The sequence below is a fragment of the Oryzias latipes genome, chromosome 17 (assembly GCF_002234675.1).
Source record: "Oryzias latipes chromosome 17, ASM223467v1".
Taxonomy (NCBI): Eukaryota; Metazoa; Chordata; class Actinopteri; order Beloniformes; family Adrianichthyidae; genus Oryzias; species Oryzias latipes.
In genome coordinates this window covers 9,687,867-9,708,987 of record NC_019875.2, presented here as the reverse complement: position 1 = coordinate 9,708,987, position 21,121 = coordinate 9,687,867, and the positions used below count along the sequence as shown (strand labels likewise).

At 40.8% G+C, this 21,121-nt stretch overlaps 2 protein-coding genes across 14 annotated transcripts in view; one reads left to right on the top strand and one right to left on the bottom strand.

Moving 5' to 3' along the window:
• Positions 1 to 180: 180 nt before the first annotated feature.
• Positions 181 to 19,250, top strand: oc90 (otoconin 90). 5 transcript variants are annotated; one of them, XM_020711290.2, is made up of 18 exons: positions 181 to 636; positions 5,679 to 5,730; positions 5,849 to 5,911; positions 6,554 to 6,728; positions 8,470 to 8,576; positions 8,748 to 8,879; positions 9,481 to 9,528; positions 11,019 to 11,084; positions 11,252 to 11,356; positions 12,264 to 12,317; positions 12,442 to 12,531; positions 14,137 to 14,298; positions 14,680 to 14,841; positions 15,832 to 15,921; positions 15,993 to 16,164; positions 16,884 to 16,990; positions 17,061 to 17,304; positions 18,519 to 19,250. In XM_020711290.2, the coding sequence occupies exons 2-18, from the start codon at positions 5,688 to 5,690 to the stop codon at positions 18,691 to 18,693; spliced, it is 1,995 nt and encodes a 664-aa protein (XP_020566949.1). In that variant the 5' UTR covers positions 181 to 636; positions 5,679 to 5,687; the 3' UTR covers positions 18,694 to 19,250. The 5 variants fall into 5 exon arrangements, with proteins under 5 accessions (XP_020566949.1, XP_020566952.1, XP_020566954.1 ...); XM_020711291.2 differs by having other exon boundaries at positions 182 to 636; positions 11,255 to 11,356; XM_020711293.1 differs by lacking the exon at positions 9,481 to 9,528.
• Positions 18,782 to 21,121, bottom strand: part of efr3a (EFR3 homolog A) — a 113,355-nt gene continuing 111,015 nt past the window's right edge. For all 9 annotated transcript variants that reach the window (XM_023965565.1, XM_023965570.1, XM_023965563.1 and 6 more), the window contains one exon: positions 18,782 to 20,747. In XM_023965565.1, the coding sequence (XP_023821333.1) occupies positions 20,642 to 20,747 (106 nt within the window). In that variant the 3' untranslated portion in view covers positions 18,782 to 20,641. The remainder of the gene's footprint in view (positions 20,748 to 21,121) is intronic.

Sequence of the window (21,121 nt, the reverse complement as noted above, 5' to 3'; positions counted from 1 at the left end):
CAGACAGATGAGTAAAGGAAGGGAAGAAACATCTGGCAGAAAAACGATCTGAAGTCCCACATTCATCAACATGGTTTTATTCTGATGAGCATCAAACCAGGAAGGCAAACTTGCAGCAGCAGCAGCTCTGCCCCAACCAGAACCTTCAAAAGTGTTCTGTCTGTGTTCATCTGTGCTGCATCTGCAGCCCCCCTCCCTCACAGATGCACCTGTCTGACACAATGCCCCACTATCAGCCCACTGTTATTAAACCAGCAGCTCTTCTGCATCACTGAAACCCCCCAGTCATTGATCTGAACCTCCGCACGGATCAGGTGAGACCAGCTTGACCACAGGTTACAGGACCGGACCTGCAGGACAAAGGCCACTCTGTGGGGACCCCCCCACTCCCACACACAAACCCCAGTGTAGGAATCAGTGTGTGTTTAAAGCCGCAGATACCTGAACGGAATCAAACCACCGTAAGCTGCTGCTCAGGTGTCACACAATGACTAATTAGAGGATCTTTTGGGGGAGTGTCTGTTCCCCCCTCCCAGCTCCGCCTGATAAAGTCACTTTTCAGAGCTGAGGCTTTACTTTGAGGAAACAAGGCGACGGAACAAACTCCACCTGCTGCAGCCTGCGCCTCCAAACCAGGTGAGATCTCAGCTGTTGGCATGTTTGATGTGTTGATATGATGCAGGAAGCGTGCAGACAGGAGGCCAGAATCCGGATCTGCTTGGTCCTGAAACAGGTTTCTGTTGCAATAAAACTTTCAGCCTCCCTGCTGTTTCTGCTTCAGTGTTTCATCTGTGATCGTCTGCTTGCAGCTTCAGCTTTTATTACTTCACACAAAATTCATTCATTTTTACTTCACCCAAAAAAAAAAAAAGTCAAACAAAACAGTTTCTATTTCCCACAACCCTTACTATGTCTGAATTGTCCTTTTTTTAAAATTCAATAATATGTTTCATTTCACCAGAAACTCTGATTTTGATGCAACTTTTTAAACATTTCTGGTTAAAATGAGACGGCCTCTGCTTTGCGTTTTTTTCAGGAAGTCTTTGCAGTTTGATTTTTTGTTTTGTTTTGTTTTCTCAAAATAGCATCAGTCAATTGTTCCACAAATTCTAACATTTTTTACAAAAATAGAAGAATGCAAAGTGTTTTTTATTGCAATTTAATAAGCAGACAAATATTTTCTATTTCATAATATTTATTTAAATAAAATTTTCTGTCATGAAGGCCCAGTTTTTCTTTCTAAATTCCATTTAAGGTTTGATTCATTTTTGAAGTTTGAGTTCAGTATAAATGAGTGAATAAATGAGACACTAAAAAAATAAAAGTGATGAAAGTAAACCAATTACATTTAGTTACAGACAAAGAATTTTTACTTAAACTTATGATTCAAACTAAAAAAAAACTTACATTAATAAAATTATGAATTCTTGCTTTAAAAACAATCTTTTTAAAATAAAATGGATACATGGATTTGGATCTTTTTAAATGCAGGTCATGTTAATATTGTATTATTAAAATTTGTTATCATTTAGCACTATGACTGAACAGTGAACATTTAACTTCTATAGAATTTTTTTTTTCTCACAGTCAAAAGGGGAAAAGCTTTGATTTAAACTGCTGCTGTTTAAATGTTCAAATAGACATTTATTCTTTTAAGCAAAAGTTATGATATTTTATCTGTTCTGATTGGCAATAAGTCAGCTCATATTTTGTTGAAAAGACTGTTGATGAAGAGCCTGAAAACTAATTCTCTAGTTTGTATCAGAAAATGTTAGTAATAAATGTTTTTAGTTTTTAAGAAAAAATGACTAAAAAGTTAGAAAATATGTATTATCTATTATTACTTCTTTTTAAATAAGTTTCTTGGATCTGATTGTTGTGGTCACACTTCACTTCTTTAGTCTTTCTTTGAAATCCTGTTCCTTATTAGGTCGTTTTCGTTTAAGTTTTACTTTGAAAATCAGGCCGTGCAGACGAGGTCAATGATTCCCACATGGCATGCACCTCTGTCAGCTCCTGATCGTTCTCCACAGTCATGTTGCACTTCTGCTCCCCTCACAGTGAAACTTGATTAGGGAAATGATTTAGCTTGTTCTAACATGCAAAATTGCTTTTACGCAAACTTTTCTTCTACAAACAAATTATTAGTTCTATTAGTTTAGTCATTAAACATATAAGCAGTAAATGTTTGAAAATCTGTTGTTTCTGAGTACATTTTGGCTCCGTTTTCCACATTTTTTCTGCAGTTTCTTCTCAGCTTTAGAGCGTTTCCTGTCTGCAGATCGATCACAGCCTCTCTGTGCTCTCTTGCATCCATAATAATGAGCTGCTCAGCTCTGAGGCTGACATTAAAGATGTAATGAGGGCATCATAAAAGCTCCGCCCCCTTCTGTAAAGTCTGCCCCTCTCTCAGGCTGGAGCAGCATTAACTTGTTCACCTCTCGCCGCTGAACTGCAGGTGGGCCGAGCTGTTTGAGGCCATCAGGCGCAGAAGCCCCGCTTTGTAATCACTGTAATGATTGGGGCAATTTATGGAGCTTGGATATGAGATGTCAGAGCCTCCATTACAGCCGGCAGTAACATTTCTGCTCCTGTCATTAATGCAAGAAGCTGTGACGTGAATGATGAGGCCTCTGTGCCGGAGAAGGGTTTGAGTCTGAGTAGAAACGTTTGTGCTGAAGCTCACATCTCTGACTCATCCAGGCCCCTTTAAAAGCTGGATGTAAACTCCTAACGTTTCCTGTTTGCGCTCCTCTTTAGAATCCCAGCATGCAGTGCGGGCTCACGCTACAGTTTTGTCAGGGCAGTTTTCAGATCAAACCTCAAAGCCAAAAGATTTTCAAAAAAATCCAAAAAATCGCAAAGTTCTTCTGCATAAAGTGGAGCTCTGCTCAACCAACCTGACTGCAACTGCAACTGCAGCCTAAAGGCCCGTACACACCGGGACGAATATTTGCCAGGCGTTGTTCGCCAGGCGTTGTTCGCCAGGCGTTGTTCGCCAGGCGTTGTTCGCCAGGCGTTGTTCGCCAGGCGTTGTTCGCCAGGCGTTGTTCGCCAGGCGTTGTTCGCCAGGCGTTGTTCGCCAGGCGTTGTTCGCCAGGCCAGGCGTTGTTCGCCAGGCGTTGTTCGCCAGGCCAGGCGTTGTTCGCCACGTTTTTTGTGTTCACACCCAGGCGATTTTCGCTGACGATGAGCCGAGTGAACATGCAATTTCATTACCTGACATTAGATGGCGCTTAATGTAAAACAGAAATACTCCTGTACACAAGGTGGCGCTGCGCAACTTCTACTACGCTTCTTAAAGTCGCTTTTCCCTCAGAAAAAGAGGGCAAGTATTTACGCGCTTGTCAGAATAATACAAAGAAAACATGAATATTTCAAGCACCAGTAGCTCCAACTGGTGCTTGGTTCGGGGATATTTTAGAATGTCCGTCATTATTTCTTCGCGGCTGTGTAGACGCTACTTGGCGTCTATCTTCTTCGCTGGTATGTGTGCTCAAAAATGTAGTTTGATGTTTGAGCGCCCCCAAGTTGTGTTTTACTGTAACTTCAGAAGCTCCAGACACGTGTGCAAAAGCGCCGTTCTCATTGGTCGTATAGTTTTCGATGCGACGCGTCAAACCAAAAAAAAAAAAAAAACGAACGTGGCTAAGTTAAAGTTAAAAAAAAGTTAAAAAAAAAACATAACAAAAAAAAGTTAAAGTGTCTCAATGCCGCCCTCTACTGGGCGTAGGCTGCCACCACCATAAGTTAACTTCCAGGGTTTCCAGGTGTAAATTGAACTAATTCCTGCACTTTTTCTCTACTCTTCATCTAATCAACTTTCCTGCGACTTGGCTGCACCTTTGCTACAATTTTGCTGCATTTTCTTAAAGGCAACTTTGCAACTACTTTGCAACAACAATTCTGCAATTTTGCTACAACTGTGCTGCAACTTTGCTCCGCCTTTGCTAAGATATTGCTGCAGCTTTGCAACAACTTTGCTGCAACTCTGCTACCACGGTACTGCAACATTACTGCACCTTTGCACCAAATTTTCTGCAACTTTGCATTAACTTTTATCCAGCTGTACTGCAAATTTGCTACAATTTTACTGCATTTTTTATGCAACTTTGCTACAATTTTTCTGCATTTTTTATGCAACTTTGCTACAATTTTACTGCATTTTTATGCAGCTTTGCTACAATTTTACTGCATTTTTATGCAGCTTTGCTACAATTTTTATTGCCTTTTAATGCAACTTTGCTACAACATTGCAACCACCGTACAACAACTTCTCTGCAACTTTGCTACAAATCTGCTACCACAGTACTGCAGCATTGCTGCACCTTTGCTAAAACTTTGCTGCAGCTTTGCAACCAATTCTCTGCAACTTTGCTTCAACTTTTCTGCAATTGCACTGCAACTTAGCTACAAATTTGCTGCATTTTTTGTGCAACTTTGCTACGACGTAACACCCACTTTGCAACAACTTCTCTGCAACTTTGCTACAATGTACTGCAACTTTTCAACAACTTTTTTGCAACTCTGCCACAACTGTGCCGCATATTTGCTTAAACTTTGCTGCTTCTTTGCTACAACTGTGGTAAAACTTTGCTGAAAGTTTGCAACAACTTTGCTTAAAAAAACTGTCATTTTGAGCAGATTGTGTCGTGCTGCTCTGTCTTGTTAACACTCGCTAAATTATTGCCGTAAAAGTGGCGCGAGATCGGATCTCATTTTGTGTGGCTTTTATAAATGTATATAAATAATACTAAATAAGCATCACTTACAGCTCGTTAGAACATGCACTGCCCTTTGACCCTTTTGACCTTGATATTCTGTCTCCTGGGCCTCCTAGCCATTCTGGGTCTCAGTCCATCTATCTTTATGTTGTGGTTGTAACGTACTGACGATTTGTTGATTTAAAATAAAATGTAAAAAACAACACTAAATGAACATTTTACACTAATATCATATTAACATTTATTTTATAAACAGGCAGAAATTAAAGTGAATCTTTGTAACTGAAACTGCTCGATAATATCAGTGATGAACAACAAATTCAGTTTTAAACTCTTTGCAAAAGAAACAAAATAGTCCTAATAGTTTTATAACAACCAAAGACATTTAAAGACGTTTATAAATAATTTAAAAGTAATATCATCTTTTCTCCAACCAGTCAAAAGTTTGTGTCACAGTTTCTCAAAGTTTTCTTGGGCTTTTGCAGGAAATTTAACAGAAAAGCCTAAAAATAGCTATTGTTTCAACATTTATTTGGCAAAATATTGAAATATCGAGAATTTTAAAGTAATTTAATTTCCATGGACACAGAGTAACCAATTAAAATGATCATTTGTTTCACAGTGATGTGGATTTGATTCTTACAGAACACTTAAAAAAACTGTTTTCTAGCTCCTTAAATAAGGATAATTAACTAATTTAATTTAAAATTATACAGATAGAATTTGTATCTGTATATTCCTACGTAAGTAAATAATACATTTGATTACATATTTTGCTTTATCTTAAGCATTAAAATAATAAAATAAACTATAAACAGACTACAAAACACAGATAAATCAAACTCATTGCAGATATTAATAAAAGAAAACAACTTTGCTCCAAAGTTTTGTCAAAACCATGTTCAGAAACATGATGTGCACTGTACTGAAAGGGCCTTTTTCTCCTGATTGCAGACATAAATTATGATTCTGATGTGGATTTTGAGTCTATCAGCATCTTCAAGTGGTGAGTTCCATTAACCATGAAAGGAACCCCTGAAACCGTCATTACAGCCGCCGCTCAGCCGCTTGCTGACCGATGTCTGCGTGGATCTAACCCCCCCGAACTCTTCATTTGTCTCCAGCTCTGTCCCCCATCTTCTGCCCGGAGCCGGAGGGCAGCAGTGGACTCGCGGGTCACATGACGGGTGAGCTGCATAACCGGCTGATGGCCCTTCAGTGGTCATGACACATGTGGAAGGGATCAGCAGAGGAATTAATTAGCATTAATCACAGATTAAACCTGATGCTTCATTGGGCTGAAAGGATGAGTCAAAGCCTGCAGGATTCTAATCGGCTGCACCCCTTTATCTGATAATGAAACATGCTTTCATCCACTTATCAAGAACTGGCCCTCTCCGTTCTCCTAAACCCATCTTTGCCCCTCTGATGGACTTCATTTGAGCCTCAAACATGTTCCCATTCTCCATCCCAGAACCTGGTCATGTCAGAGGCTGAACTTTGAGGGATACAGATGAATGGATGAAGAAATGTCAGGCCGGAGGGTAAAAGCTGATTGAACCCCCCCCTCTCGACCTATGCAGTCTGCAGTGCAGCTGTTGTCATGATGCTTGACTGATTCTACTCTGATGTTCTGGGACGCCTACAGGTTTAATGAGCAGCGTGCCCCCGTGCTCTGCCCTGCAGGCTCCTCTGGACTTGTGTTACTGGAAGTTGCCAACAGGATTATCTATGATTAAATCACTCTGCTCTCCTCCAGCAGAATGAAAACGTCTGTTTGGCTTTGCCCTCGTGCATCACTGTGTGTCCCTTCATTCCCCTCCTGTCAGATTGTCTGGGCCTGCGCTTCACCTGGCTGCACGCCATCTTCCATAATTTCCCCTCTCTGCTGAACTTTGCATCCAAGCTCCGCTGTGCTTCGGGGATTTGCCCACGTGACCTGGAAGATTACGGCTGCTCCTGCAGATATGCGGCGCGTGGAAACCCCGTGGATCCTCTGGATGTGTAAGCAAGTCTCATCAGATCCGGCGGGAAGCCGCCGCCAAAGCAGCAGCTGCTGAATTTAAGATGCAGCACGGCGGCCTAGTTTAAGTGAGGATAGAGGCGGGCGTGAAAAATATTCTGTTAAGAGAAGATCGAGCCCATCACATGATTAATTCATGCAATGTGAGAGAAAACACAGCTTTGAATGCTAACCACAACAGAGGACCAGCCTTCTCTACTGTGGAAGTTTAAACATTGTTATACACGTATATATATATATATAACAATTAAAATAAGGATAAACAATGTTAAAATGTCACTTACAGCATTTAAAGAAATGCACAAAAATGATTGAACAACAGCAAAACTTAAAACTGTCAGGAGAGTGAAGTGAAGCCTGATGATGCTAGCTAAAGTAAAATTTGAAAAGTTCAAATTTACCACTAATGCTAACTTTTAAAACAATGGAAAAGAAACACAATAAAAAAAAATACCCATTAATGTAAAATAATATTATGCACTCATTTCTGCAAACTGTTGAATAAAAAAGTGTAAACTTTGTGAACCTAGCTAAGATGCCAAAGTGAATGCTAAAAGCCAACATTTGATGTAAATCATTTCTATATAATTTAGGGAAAATAAAGCTCAAAAATAGAATTTGCATTATTTTCAAAATACCACTTTGTGGTTTATAATGAGGAATGAATATTATGATACACCTTAAAGCTCAAATAGTTGATTTTGCATTTACAGGTTATTATAATATTCATTCCTCATTATGATCCATTCATCCATTTTTGCATATTTCTCGAAAAACCTTCTCTGAGCACAAGCCCCTCCCAATCCACAAACAGACCAGTAAAATCGTTCTTCAGTGTGCCAGATGTAATAAATATTATCATACATGGATATAGTTTAGTCATGATTAAGAAAAGCATGATAAAGGGTTAAGAAGGCTCAGAATGATCCACACAAAAGTTCAACCCTAAACGTGTGATGCTTCCTTGTAAAGCTGCAAACATGGAAGCAGCACAAAGGAGGTTAAAAGTACTAACCATGCTAAAGGAAATTCTAACAATGCTATTTTTTTTAAGAATGATTCTCAAAAGTAACCTAAAATCTTTCATTTGGGGGATTTTCTTTCCTAAAAATTATTGATTAAACAAATGGAAACATTCAAACAATCTATCGGGGAAATTTATGCAAAGTAATTTGAAAATGACGGAAGCCAAAAATGGAGGTTATCTATGGACAATGGGCAAGAAAAGCGTAGGCTGTTTTTGGCTTCCATAGAAAAATGAAATGCTTAAAAATACAAAGTCCGTGTTTGAATTGTACAAAGATAATAAAAAGTGCAGAACATTTTTACTCCAGCTGGATTTTTTCACCGGATTCTGCTTCATCTTGATTTTCATAAAGGAATATTCAGAAGTGTAGTTTTAATCTCAACTTTTTTTTCATGATAAAAATGCCACAAGAACATGTTAAAAACATTATTGTCATTGGAGGAGGTCTTAAATGAGAAACTCCAAAAACAAAGGGGGAAATGAAAATATAAAAAGTCTTATAACATAACAGAAATGCTCATTGAAACAAATGCTAAAAGTGCAAAACTAATAAAGAATAATGTTAAAAAGCTAAATGATGAAAAAGAAATGAAAGGAATAAAATAATCAAAAGAGAAGCTAAAAATGTTGTGATAGCTGTAATTCGCAGTTAAAGTATTTTGCTGAATCCAGTCAGTTTCTTTTTTTGCCTCCAGATGCTGCGCGAACCACAGATTGTGTTATGAGAACGCTGCCCCCTGTAGGCTGGAGCTGCCTCCAGCGCCGTACAACTTCAGCTGTTCTGCAGCAAACAGCAGCTGTGGTGAGACTTTTATTTTGAAAACTTTACAACAGGATAAGGCCAAAAAGAGATACTTTCTGCTGTACGTAACATTTCGTTGTGATTCACAATAAGAACATTTAACGCAACAGTTAGTTTGGGGACTTCCTATGCATGTGTTGACGTTTGTTCAAACTTTGTGTCTTGATGCAGACGTTGGTGACACGTGTCAGCAGAAGTTCTGTGAATGTGACCAGGCCGCCATCGCCTGTCTCACTCTGAGCCACTACAACGCCTCTCTGAGAGGCTTTGCTGAGTCAGCGTGCTTTGTTGCAAATCACTCAGGTCTCCGTCATCCTCTCTACCACTTCCTGAAGGATCAAAACACATGAACCGACACTGTAAAACACCTGTTTTAGTGTCCATGTCTTTTTACTGCAGTTCTAGTGGAATGAGCTTTTATATGGTCAAAGGAAAAAAAACTTAAAGCTTCACCACTCAGTAAATGTCACTATGGCAACTGGTATTCAATTCTATAAAAACACAAACATTACATTTTGTCTCCTAATTTAAGCCAGAAATTTAGAAAAACATGTCAGTAAAATGGAAAGTTATTGTAAAGATGCAGATTTTATTCTGAAAAAATAAGCTTTGATGTCTGCTGAGCTGCAAACAGCTTCAAGCTCGTAGCAAACAGGAATCATTTAATTTCTCATTTAATATGTTTGTTGGTATGTTGTGGTTGCTAAGGAAGACTGGAGAATCGGTTGAAAGCAGAACATTTTTCTTATTTCCTTTTGCCTCTTTAGGTGAAACTATTCAATCAGTTAGAAAGTTTTAGTCTGAATTTCTGACTCAAACTTGCTGATAAAGTTTGTTAGGAACATGATGACGTCTGCTTGTTAGAGAGCGCAGGAAGTGACTCTGAATTGGTTTGCTGTTGCAGATTGGCTCAGCGGCGCCACGGAGACTGGCGAGCTCCTCACAGGAGCAGGTGAGTCTGAGTGCACACTTCAGCTGAACCTGAGTGGGAGCCGCTCCTGCGTCAGCCGTCTGCAGGCGGTGCGTCACTTTCCTCAGCGGGTCAGGAAAAGGCTGCGTCACACCTCAGCCAATTAAAACAACCGCCTCTTCATGGTTAATGTTCTCCGCCCACCTGATAGGAAATGCCTGAGGTGTTGTGAGCGGCGTTTGTCGAGGCAGACGCACTCCGTCTCAGACTCCCTTCAAGTCGAGTGTTTCTGAGGCCTGATGGACACACGGGTTCAGAGTGTTTCTCTTTGAGTCTGTGTGAACCCGTTCCACCTTCAAACATCTCTCTGAGGTCAGCAGCTCTCTTGGACTCACGACGTCCAAATGGAAACTTCAGCAGAGGAAGTGAAATTCCCTCAGATTGAACTCTTTAACAACAGAGCCTTAGCACCCATAAAGCTACGTTCACAGTCAATGAAATGGCCATAAATGTACATTTCAGGTTTCAGCGTTTACATTGCTACGCACGTTTCTACGACCATTTTTGGGCTCCACAAACAAAATGCACGTCTATTAAAGTTAAAGCAGTTGAACTTTGACCAAAGAAAAACTGGGATTTTGTAGTGACGTATGGTTGATGTTCTTTTTAAAAACACAGAAGTACCAACTGTTGGTAGGCTAAAACTAAACTAAAAAAAATATATCAGAATAGAGCTGTGAAAGAAAAAGCCTGAAGCAAAATTCACCAGATTTACACCATTTGGCACAAAACCTCTCCCAACTGTAGGAGGCGCACAGCAGAAAAAGGAATAGAAGAAGAATCCCCTCCCTGTGTTCCCAGATTGGACGGTTTTGATTGTGAATTTGAGGGTGAAAATTGGTTTGGGCGGGTTTGGGGTCGGGTTGGCGGGTTTTATTCTTTATCAAAATACTTTATAATCAGGAAAGCTCACCTTTGGTCTCCTGTGGTCATGGAAGCTCAATGGGAGTCCACGATTTGATGTTTTCCTCGGACTAGCAGCAAAGTTGTGGATTTATTATCATTTAAAAACGTTTCAAATTTGGACTTTCAATCAAAATGGGAAAATTAAATAAAGGATGATTGATTACTGCTAATTACAGCTAATTAATCACTGATCAACTTTTTTTTGTTTTTTGTGGGACCTGGCAGATTTGCAACACAACTCCATTTGGCAACACTGCCGGTGTGAACAGCATCAACTAGATGCGCGTTCAAGAATGTGCTTTCTTGAACGCGCATCACATGAACCGTATGAACCGTTTACGCAATTAACATAATTCCAGCAGATTGTGAAGAGGAGAAAAGCAGCGGAAGTATTAACGCAAACAACATAAGTCAGCCGATTCTGTGGCTTTTCAATGCATATCAGTCCAAAATATGAAAACCGTTGACCTCAAAGTGCAAAATGTATAAATATATATTAGAACCAAAGCTGGTAGAATGTGTTGTTCCTCTAAAACAGTGATAAAACAACACGTTTTTCTTTTCAGATGCTTTTCCTGCAGGAAACGACTCAACAGGGGATTTCTTCTCCAATTCGTCCCTCCTGGCTGCAGGTAAAGGTTTGACTTGTGAAATGTGTCTCAGTTGAGTTTAGATGTTTGGGAGTTTTACTCCTGAGAAAGCATTGAAGCTTGGATAGAAGGTCTTCATCCATTTTTTTATAGATTTAATGGAGTTCTTCTGATTTAGAGGTTTCTAAAAAATAAATTTTGTGTCCAAGCAGGAGAGAACGACTTCCTGATGAACACAACATCATTGAACCGCAGTGATGCGAGTGATGCCATCACTCCACCACCAGGAGCGCCGTTCCTGCCGCCGCATGCTGGTACGTTCCACTGTAAAGCACCGAAGTGGATCAAGTTTGTTTTGTTCAAAGAAAACAAAGAAGAGAAGAGGAACTCTGCACCAGTAAGAGTCAAAAGCCTGAATAGTCATTGCCCAAGCCTCTAACCCCGCCCACCTGTACTCCTCAAGGAACAGGTCAAGGTTTTGATTCAAAATTATGGCTTTGTGAAGCTGAGAAACTCATAGCAACAATCCATTTTTCTTCATGTCCCGCTTTCACAAACATCTGTAACTAAAGTCGTGTTTCTACGGCAAAGTTTTTTTTTGGGTTTCCTTAGCAACCATTCAAAATGTTTGCCATAATGGACAGTTGTTAGTGGTGATTTTGTACCATCTTAAACTCAGTGTGTTGCTCTTTTGTGTTGACCAAATAAGTGTGTAGTGTTTACAATATAAGCACAAAGCTAAAAACTTTGCGACGACTACATTAGCAACTATAAACTGATGAGTGAGAACACTGTGTTTGATGTCTGGGGTTCACGCGTCTAAATTCACGTGTATTATTCATTCTTTGCTGTTGCGTCACAGTTCAATGTTGTAACAGCGCCCCCCTCAGGTCAGAATTAGCCATGAGGAACAGATGTGTCCCAGAGGCTGACTGACTTGATATCAAAACTTTTTTTGACATGGAAGGCGTGAACGTTTTTTGAGTCTTGATAATATTCATGATATTGTTTAAGGATTGAAATAATCCCAAAGGGATTGAATTTTGGCCCTTTTATCCTCAGATTGAGGCCTGGTGCGTCCATGAAAACCCACGTTTTTCAGGTCATCCTAATAAAAACGGTAGTTCAGTAACTCTTCGGCAGCCTCTCACTGGAAACGTAAAGGTCTTGAAATGTTAACATGCAGATTGCAGGGAGCTGTGATCATGTTTCTGTCCTCAGAGGAGCTTGATGAAGAGGTGGAAGACATGACACAAATGAGTCTCACTGCTGCAGGTAACTGTAGTCTCTGCTGTTTTTTCCTGCTAGCCTCCTGCAAACTCAGAGAAGTTTGGCTGCAGCGGGTAGAGGAATGAGCCTCCTGCTGCTCCTTTGACTGGGACCTTTCCTTCTTTTGCAGGGCTGAATGAAACGGGTGTGGAGGAGGCGCTGGAGCCGGAGGAGTTGGAGGAGGAGCGGACGGGTCCGAGTGTTTCTGCTGTCGGTTCCGGTGAGCTTCAGACACGTCATAGAACAGGAGCGATGAAGGAAGTCATCTCTTTGAAATACAGGAAGGGGTTTCTTCAGATAAAAGAGGAAAACTATACGAGAAAAAGTTCAACTTTTGCAGAGATTTACATTGCTTTCCATTGAAATTTTTACTTTTTACTTATAAAGTTTTAAGCAAATATATTTGCTCCTGTCAGGTTGTCAGATATTTAATGAATTTGTAAAAGTAGCAGTGATCCAGTATTTTCACATGTTTTTATAGAGATACAGTAAACTGCTTCGTTCTGCACTCCCCCTAGTGTCCAAACTCTGAAGTACAAAGGCGTGAAGTTCTTTTGGGGATTGAACGTTAGGTCTGTTTTGAGGTCGTCCCATCACTCTGACATTCTGACCTCCTATTGTTTCCAAATGATGCCGTCAGTTAACCGTCAGTTTATCAGGTGACCTGGACTGGATCGCCATTACCAGAACCCAGTTCCATCTTTTCTGATTCCACTTCTTGTCTTTTGACTCCTCACTTAAGGGCTCTGCTCTGCAGTTTATGGTCCGTGGCAACAAATCAACCCCACATCATCATTGCTCCCGTGCCGTGCATGACTGTTAGAATGTTTCCGACTTGAATTTAGGTCTTTCTTACAAATAGATGTTCTGACTTGCTGCTCAGCAGCATCTGGGATGAGAAAGAACAACGTCCAGGCCTGAGGCCGTGGTCCTGGAGAAAGATGGCGTGGACTCTTCAAGTTAGGAATAACACCCCCCACTGGTGGCGCTCTTCACCAGTGGAGGAGAAATGACTCCAGTCATGACTCCGCCACTTTCATATCTCTACGATAACCAAAAAAAAAGTTTGATTGGATGTAAAACACATTGTTTTTTACAGATGGAAATATAAAATAATAAAAAAAAAAACATCAGTTGACTTATACCCTTTTTTTTATCTTTTTTATCAGCATAAAGAGGAAGTGTTGACAGATGTTGATGCTGAATCTTTGTGGCTTCACCACCAGACTTTTTCTGGTTTGTTCTATCCTATGACCCCACCCTTAAATTGACGTGTTCTCCCTACCATGACAAAGGTGGATAAAGGTGGAAAGATTTCATGTAATCCATGGACACCAGTGAAGATCACAAATCATTGAAGAAAAAAGGTTCAGCTAACTGTCTAGTGGGTCTAGATGACCCAACTCCCAATGGTAAAGTGCCTATGATAGCACAAGGGTTAAACGTTTTTAAAAACATTCAAAGAATTGAAGAAGATGGAAGGTGATGATGTTCCTCAATCAGGTTTCTTGTGGTTTAAACTCGCAAACAATTTTAATGATAAAACAATTGTCTTATTGACACAAAATTTTATGAAGGTAGACCTGTTTTTTCCTTCCTGGCCTTTTGCTTTGGAAGCTGATTTAAAATCTCTGTCTTAGTAGATTTTTGAAATTAAAATTTCAGGAAATCGTGTTGATTTTGATGTAAGAAAGCCTCGACAGGAGATCACAAAGATTTAGAACATAGAGTTCAAGGCCTAAATCTGTGTTTTTGCTTTAATCTGTGTTTTTGCTTAAGATAAAAGTTTATTTAAGTAATTTTTTTATCAATCTTCTTCCTGCAGATCCAGGATTTCCCATGGGGTCACCTCTGACCCTGGCTGAACCTCAGATCAGCCCCAAGATAAAAGTCTCGGCTCGAAAGATCCACCCAGAGTCTTCTGAAGAAGATGAGGCAGAGGATGCTGCTGATGAGGAGAAAAATCAAAGTGAAACATCTGATGAAGGCGAGGGTTATGGGTCACAGTGATTTCCTCAAACTTTCATGGTTCAGTATGTTTGATCTTGACGTTGATAAAAGTGACTTTGTCTTTTTTTTTTTTTTTATAACCCAAATTTGATACAAAGGCAACAATAAGATGAAAGTCTTGTTGATGTTAGGCTACAGAAGCCAGTTTAGATTCTTTTATTCTGAGATACCTGAAGAAGAAATCCTTTTTTCTTCTGGAAATCTTCAGTGTTGGATTCTGCTCCGAGTACAAAACTTTCTCTGTGTTTCTTTGTAAATAGAAAATTGTTTCTCAAACACAGACGTTGATGGTTCATGAAGCTCAAAGTTCCCATTTGCCTGCAGAGAAGTCACAATGGGGAACTCTGCTCCTTCACAGGCTCTCCAACCTCTTCATCTCCAACCGTCCACCCATCCACACAAAGAGGAGAAACCTTCAAGCCTCGCTCTGAGGCCACGCCCATCAGAACCACCATGTGGGTAGCCAAGATGGAGGCGGGGTCTGAGGAGCTGCTGGAGAACGCCACGGCTGCAGGAGTGGGTACGAAACCTGCAGCGGCTTCTGTTATAGACATCTGAGATTACAAGAAACTTTCTTTCTGGAGAACAGAGAACAAAAAACAAACATATTTTCCATGAAGATATGTGTATGTTGACATAGTACCGTTTAAACTTACGTAACCCTTGTGCTATCCTAGGCACTTTAACATTGGGAGTTGGGTCATCTAGACCCACTAGACAGTGCGCTGAACCTTTTTTCTTCAATGATTTGTGATCTTCACTGGTGTCCATGGATTACATGAAATCTTTCCACCTTTATCCACCTTTGTCATGGTAGGGAGAACACGTCAATGTGAAGGTGGGGTCATAGGACAGCACGTGGGCTAAATAGGGGAAAAATAAAAATATTACTAAACTGCAAAGATAACATTTCAGACTGAGTAAAATAATTTCGCACAAAATGTAAAAATCCAATAATTACAAAAAAAAAAAAGTCCCAAATTTGTTTTAAAATGGAAAAAATTTGTAAAAAATATTTGTTAAAATAAAAAAAAGTGGACAAACTATAAAGTTCCGACTAAATGGGACTAAATTCAGACTAGATTCTGTTCGATTCACACAAGTGTAAATGATGAAAAACCACAATGAATTAGTCTATCTGCTGAATGTTTATAGACCGATCTTTTCAGTTATTAAACTTTTTTTTTTATATTGACCTAAAGCTTTTTCCATTTCTTTTTTTCTTTTTTATTCAGCTCAAAACTAATACTTGAAGACAGAAACTCAAAAAAAGTTCTGCAGCTTCGCCTCACAGACAATTAAACATGAAATACTGACAGTGTTTTAGGTGTGTTGATGAAAAATCCATCCCATTTTCTAAATTTTTGTTCTTGTCAGTTTTTTGTAATTAGTTGGGTGGTTTGTAATCAGCTACATTTTTTCACTTCAAATCAACAGTTTTGCAAAAATGTTTTTCATGAACAAAGATTAAAAACTATGTTTGATATTTAAATCAAATGTCTTCTGGCAGATGGGGCTCAGAGGAGGACGGTGCCGTTCTTCGCCTGGACCCTGCTGGACTCGGCTGGTCTGACTGACGGGCAGCAGCCGAACGTTGCAGGTAAAGGCCAAAGGTCAGAGGTGGCAGTGAGGTTTCTGTAAGTGTGACTGAACCGCCGAGCTCCGTTTCAGAGTGCAGCCTCTCCTTCAGCGTGTCCGGCAGCGATGGGCGGAGCAGGAAGGAGATGCCAGCGCTCGGGCAGATGCTGCACTGCCTGACAGGGCGCTGTCCGCAGGAGTACGAGATGTACGGCTGCTACTGCGGGCGGGAGGGGGCGGGGCAACCCGTGGACCGCCTGGACAGGTCAGCCCCCGAAAGCATCTAGGAAAAGCATCCATATGGGAAAAAAATCCACTTTTTGTCTCCTTTTGGGCTGATAAACATTTTTAGTAAATTAAAAGTGTTTATGTGAGAAAGTACAATTGAACATTTTTTAAGCCTTTTTTTCAGGATATTATCAAGATATTATGCTTAGTTTTATTTTGGTACAGGCTTGGCGAAGGTTTGGTTCTTCCTAAACATGAAACTTAGAAAAAATTGTTTATTTGCAACTAAAACTATAGATAAATAAGTAATTAACAACTGTTAAGTGTTTGAGAGCCGCACTGTTATGTGAGGGTCATGCTTGTCTGTTATTGGACAGTTTAACATTTCATCCTCAGTTTTACAACTCTAAACACGAGGATATGAGGATGGTTGCAGAGCAAGGTGGCGCTCTACAAAAAAAAGACTATACAAACATTAAAAGAATCAACTGAAATAATAATTTTACTTCAACAAATATCTTTACATGTTTATTAGCATTTTGTCTTGTTTTTCTGGATGGAAGTAAATAAATGTTCAGCTAGCGCTACCATATTTGGACAGTTACCATGACAACCTTTCTTCAGCCTTTCCATGTTTCTGCACATTTTGAAACCTTTGAGTTTTTCAGTGAGTATTTTAACAGTGATTTGAGTCTCATTTCTGCAGGTCCCATGCTCTCACATAGGGGGCGCTAAACCTGTGCTGCTCCTCTGCAGGTGCTGCTTCTTCCATCACTGCTGCCTGAAGCAGATCAGCTCTATGGGCTGCAGAGTGGAGAGGAGCCGGAGTGTTCAGGTCTCCTGTGAGGAGCACAAACCCCGCTGTGAGTCTGATGCTACACAACAGCAACAACACAAAGCTGCCGGCCGCATCACACTCTGCTGCCCCCGCAGGTCAGGGCGCCACCCTGTGTGACAAGCTGCAGTGTGTGTGCGACAAAACCACAGCAGAGTGCATGGCGGCGGCTCACTTCAACCACAGGCCGGCCCCGCAGCAGTGCCGGGGGCCCAGCCCCCCCTGCCGGCGGCCCAGCAGACCCCCAAAACCTGTGCAGGAACCCCCTGAGTCCAGTGAGGAGCAGCAGCAGAGCGCCAGGCCAGAGGACCCCACGAGTCCACCTGTGCAGTCCCCCCACAGGTGAGAGGACACGCCCCCTTAATGGCAAAGAGGGCAAGGAGCACGGCAGCTGCCAACAGGACTTGGTTTAAAAGTCTAAAAACTCGTCAGAACAAAAGAAAACAATAGAAAAATTCACGTTTTCTTTTATAAAGTTCTGGTGGGTAAAACACTTTAAACACCTCTGCTTCATTTTCAGATATTTGTGTAATCTAAATTACCACAAAACAGTAGTTCTGTTTGTGTTGTAAAAAAGTGAATTTTGCTTTAAACATAAAACTTCAAAAACATTTAGACCCTGGAATGCCACAAAGTTCTGCGCTGGGCCCCCCTCATGTTTGCATAAAACCTATGACCCTTTATGGCAATCACAAATATTAAACTGTAGTCCAACATTTTACTTTTTGCAAAATCTAGTTTCCATGATCGTTTAATCTTTTCCTTCAGATCGAGATGATTAAGATATTCCAACATGATTCACAGCCACCGTGTGCATCAGAGGAACCACCATGTGTTCTGAACAGCAGCTGAAAGTTGTTTCTGGTACATAATCTGAACCTAAAACTGTTGGATTGATGAGTTTAGGATTATTTTAAACCGCTGAGTTTCAGCTTCAGCATCAGGGTTAGATTTCCGCTCACATAATGACACAAAGCAGCATGTGAGTCTTTGTCTTAAAGTCACTCCGATCATCTTTTGATCGATTAACAAAGCGTTTCTAGTGGTCATTAGGTAAAATGCCGTTTTCAAGCAAAATTTAAAAAAAAACCTGTCGTTTTCTTGGACATAGTTTCTGCAGAGCGTTAATACTTTATTAGAAATTCACCTCCGAGTTGTGGGCGGGACTGTCGACGTGGAGCAACAAGATCTCCAAAAAGTTTGGCCAAATCAAGCAAAAACATTTGCACATACAGTCAGACCTTCAAGAATGCGCATGGGGGTCAGACATTAAAGACCCCCTCCAATGAAAATTGTTTTGGGTGTTTTTAACATGTTATGAGGGAAATTATAATTAAAATTTCATTTTATGAGTTTCTTTCGTAATTCAAATCGTTGTGAATCAGGTGCAGATGGAAAAAAAACAGTCTGAAAAAGATTGTGTTAGTGTCATAAAAAATACGCTGGGTGGGGTTGCTACTCTGGATCTTAGTAAAACCATTTTTCATTATTTGACATTGTTTTGTAAGTGTAAGAATAAAATCAACTCCTTCAAAATAAAATGTCATTGTCTGCAGTGAAGAGGATTCGGACCAAAGGGAAGAAGTTGAATTGTGGGTTGAAGAAACTCCCCCTATTTCCATCGAGGAGAGCAGAGAACAGCCCGCTCTCGACGGGATTCAGACCCACAACCAAAGACCAGCAGAGGAGGAAGAGGAGGAGGAAGAGGAAGAGGAAGAAGAAGAATTTTAGATCATCTTCAGTCTTTCAGCAGCTGTGAGATTTGAACCAGTTTCAAAACGTGACCACAGGTGCTGAAGAAGAACGACGAAGGTCCAACTCCACAAAAACATTTTATTTGATCTCTCCAACATGAACGTACAGACAGGAAGCTTCTTCTGATGTGGCTCAAAATCATTTTCCCTTTAGTGTGGCGTGTGTGCCAGCAGAGCGTGAACAACAGCTGCAGCAGCCATTCGCATTAGACAAGAAGCGGACAAACATCACGACAAACATGAAAAAGCTGGTTTCTTTTCATTTAGTCTCCTAAACATTCAAAATAAACACTTTTTTAAAAAACAGGCTGGTTTGTGTTGATGTGTTTGTTCTGATGTGTAGCAGATATGAGGTGATCCATCACTATTTTCGATGAAAACAACTTTTTTTGCAGATGGTGTTTCAGTGAATCTTGGAGCTAAAATTAGCACATTGCACAGATTTCAAAAAATAGACTCTGACTACAGATATACATTAAAACTGATTCAGTTTCATCCACAGAATGAGAAAATGCTCTACGAGTTTAAAAAAAACCAAAGCTATGAAGGCCTTTTGATCTCTGCTCCAGCAGGCGACGCTTCCACCATGCAGAAAACATTCCTGCCGACGACGCATTAACATTCCAGCCACGCATCAGCATGAACCGACTTCCCAAAACCCTTTAGACGATTCAGCGAGAAGCTAAGATTGTGCGGTTTTAGGCTAAGAGGTGGACATCAGGCTGTTTTGCAGCAAAAATGTCGGTTTTCCAGCATCTGTGTTGCCAAATTCGAACCCAAACCAGGAAGAGCTTCCTGGGATTAGGCGCTGGATTATTCTCCAAGAAAGCCTTGAGTTTCTGACAGGGGGATCACATTTGATCTCAGAAAAAGCACTGAAAGCATCGGGTTGAACACAGCTGGACCTACATGTGCAGACGTGTAGGTGTTGCTTTTATTGCTGGTCAGAGGCTGAGCTAACATGTTTGGAAGGATTTTAGCAGATAGCCTCCTGCATAAACACTCACCACTCACATAATCCATGCAGGTCGTTCAGGTGACCTTACCTCTGGTTAGGTAGCTGCTGTCACTCAGGTTTGGTGGTTTTTCTATCCTAGCATGTAGGTCAAGCTGTGCTTTAGACGCCTACACTGAAACCAAGTTTGCAAACTGAGCGTGAACATTTCTGATGCTCTGATCGAGGTTCGAGACTCCAAAGGTTTCATTTGAAGCCACCTCACAATCTCTGTGACTTTAAGCGCTTTAGAGGCTGGATTATTTTTAATATTAAGATAGATTTTGTATGATTTGAGCATGATCTTTGATAGATTTCCCTGAATCTTAAGAGAGCGTAAAATGAAAGTGTCACAGTTTTGGGCTGAAGTTCGCTTTCTTTTACCAAACCTCTGAAATCACATTTAGTTTCCATCATGGACTTCCTTTTCCCATCATAAACCTTTATCCTGATCAGCTCCCGATTCTGCTTCCAATCTGTAAAGTACCTGCTGACCACGACATTCCTCCACTCTTTCCTCGTGTATGTCTACTATTTATGTATTCTATACAATACTGAGAACTATAGGAAGAGGAGCTGTGCAGCCAAAGTCAGGCAGAAGCTGCTTGGCCTCATTTCTAAGCGCTTGTCTTTGCGTGGAGTTTATGTACAAGCTGGTCTACCGATAAACGATGTGTAATTCAGCAGGAAAACCATGACACAGCAATATTTTGGCTTTTCCTTTTTTTGTTCTTTTTGACACAAAGTTCTTTTTTGCTTCATGGACGTGACTCAAATGTTTAACATCTCCAAGAACACAAAGATGAGACAGTGGTTTGCAGAGGTTGATTTAACAGGATTTTAGTGACCGACAGACTTCTCCTCCCTCACTGCATCACTTCCTCCCTTTTTTTTTTTTTTTGGAGTGCAGACCGTGGCTGCGGCACTGCGTTCAGTAGACACACAGGTCTGGAAACTTCATCTCGTAGACGGGGACGGACGGATGTTGAGTGTGTCCCGCTGAGATGGAGACCACTCCAGACGGGCTGGGGGGAGGCCTGCAGGGTGGATGTAGAAACGAGTTACTCCACTTTCATCCAGAAAACCAGGAGAGCAGAGACGCTGTGCGCTCAGCAGCTTAGTCTGCAGCTGAACATAAAGAAATAACAGCAAGGTTTCTGCTGCCCAATGCTATACTTTGACCCAAGACAGCTGCCATACTAACGGTTGGAGTCCATAGCAACCATCCATCTATTTTCATGCCTCGAGCTGCTCGATGTATGCAGCAAGATTCACGTCTCTGCCCAGAACTAAGGCTATGAGCCAATTCCTTCACTACTCACTATATAGTGCGTTCGCCATTTTGTGGTGCTGCTACAATTGTCGCAAAATGCTGACATCAATTTGATTTTCCATTCGTGAATTCAATTTC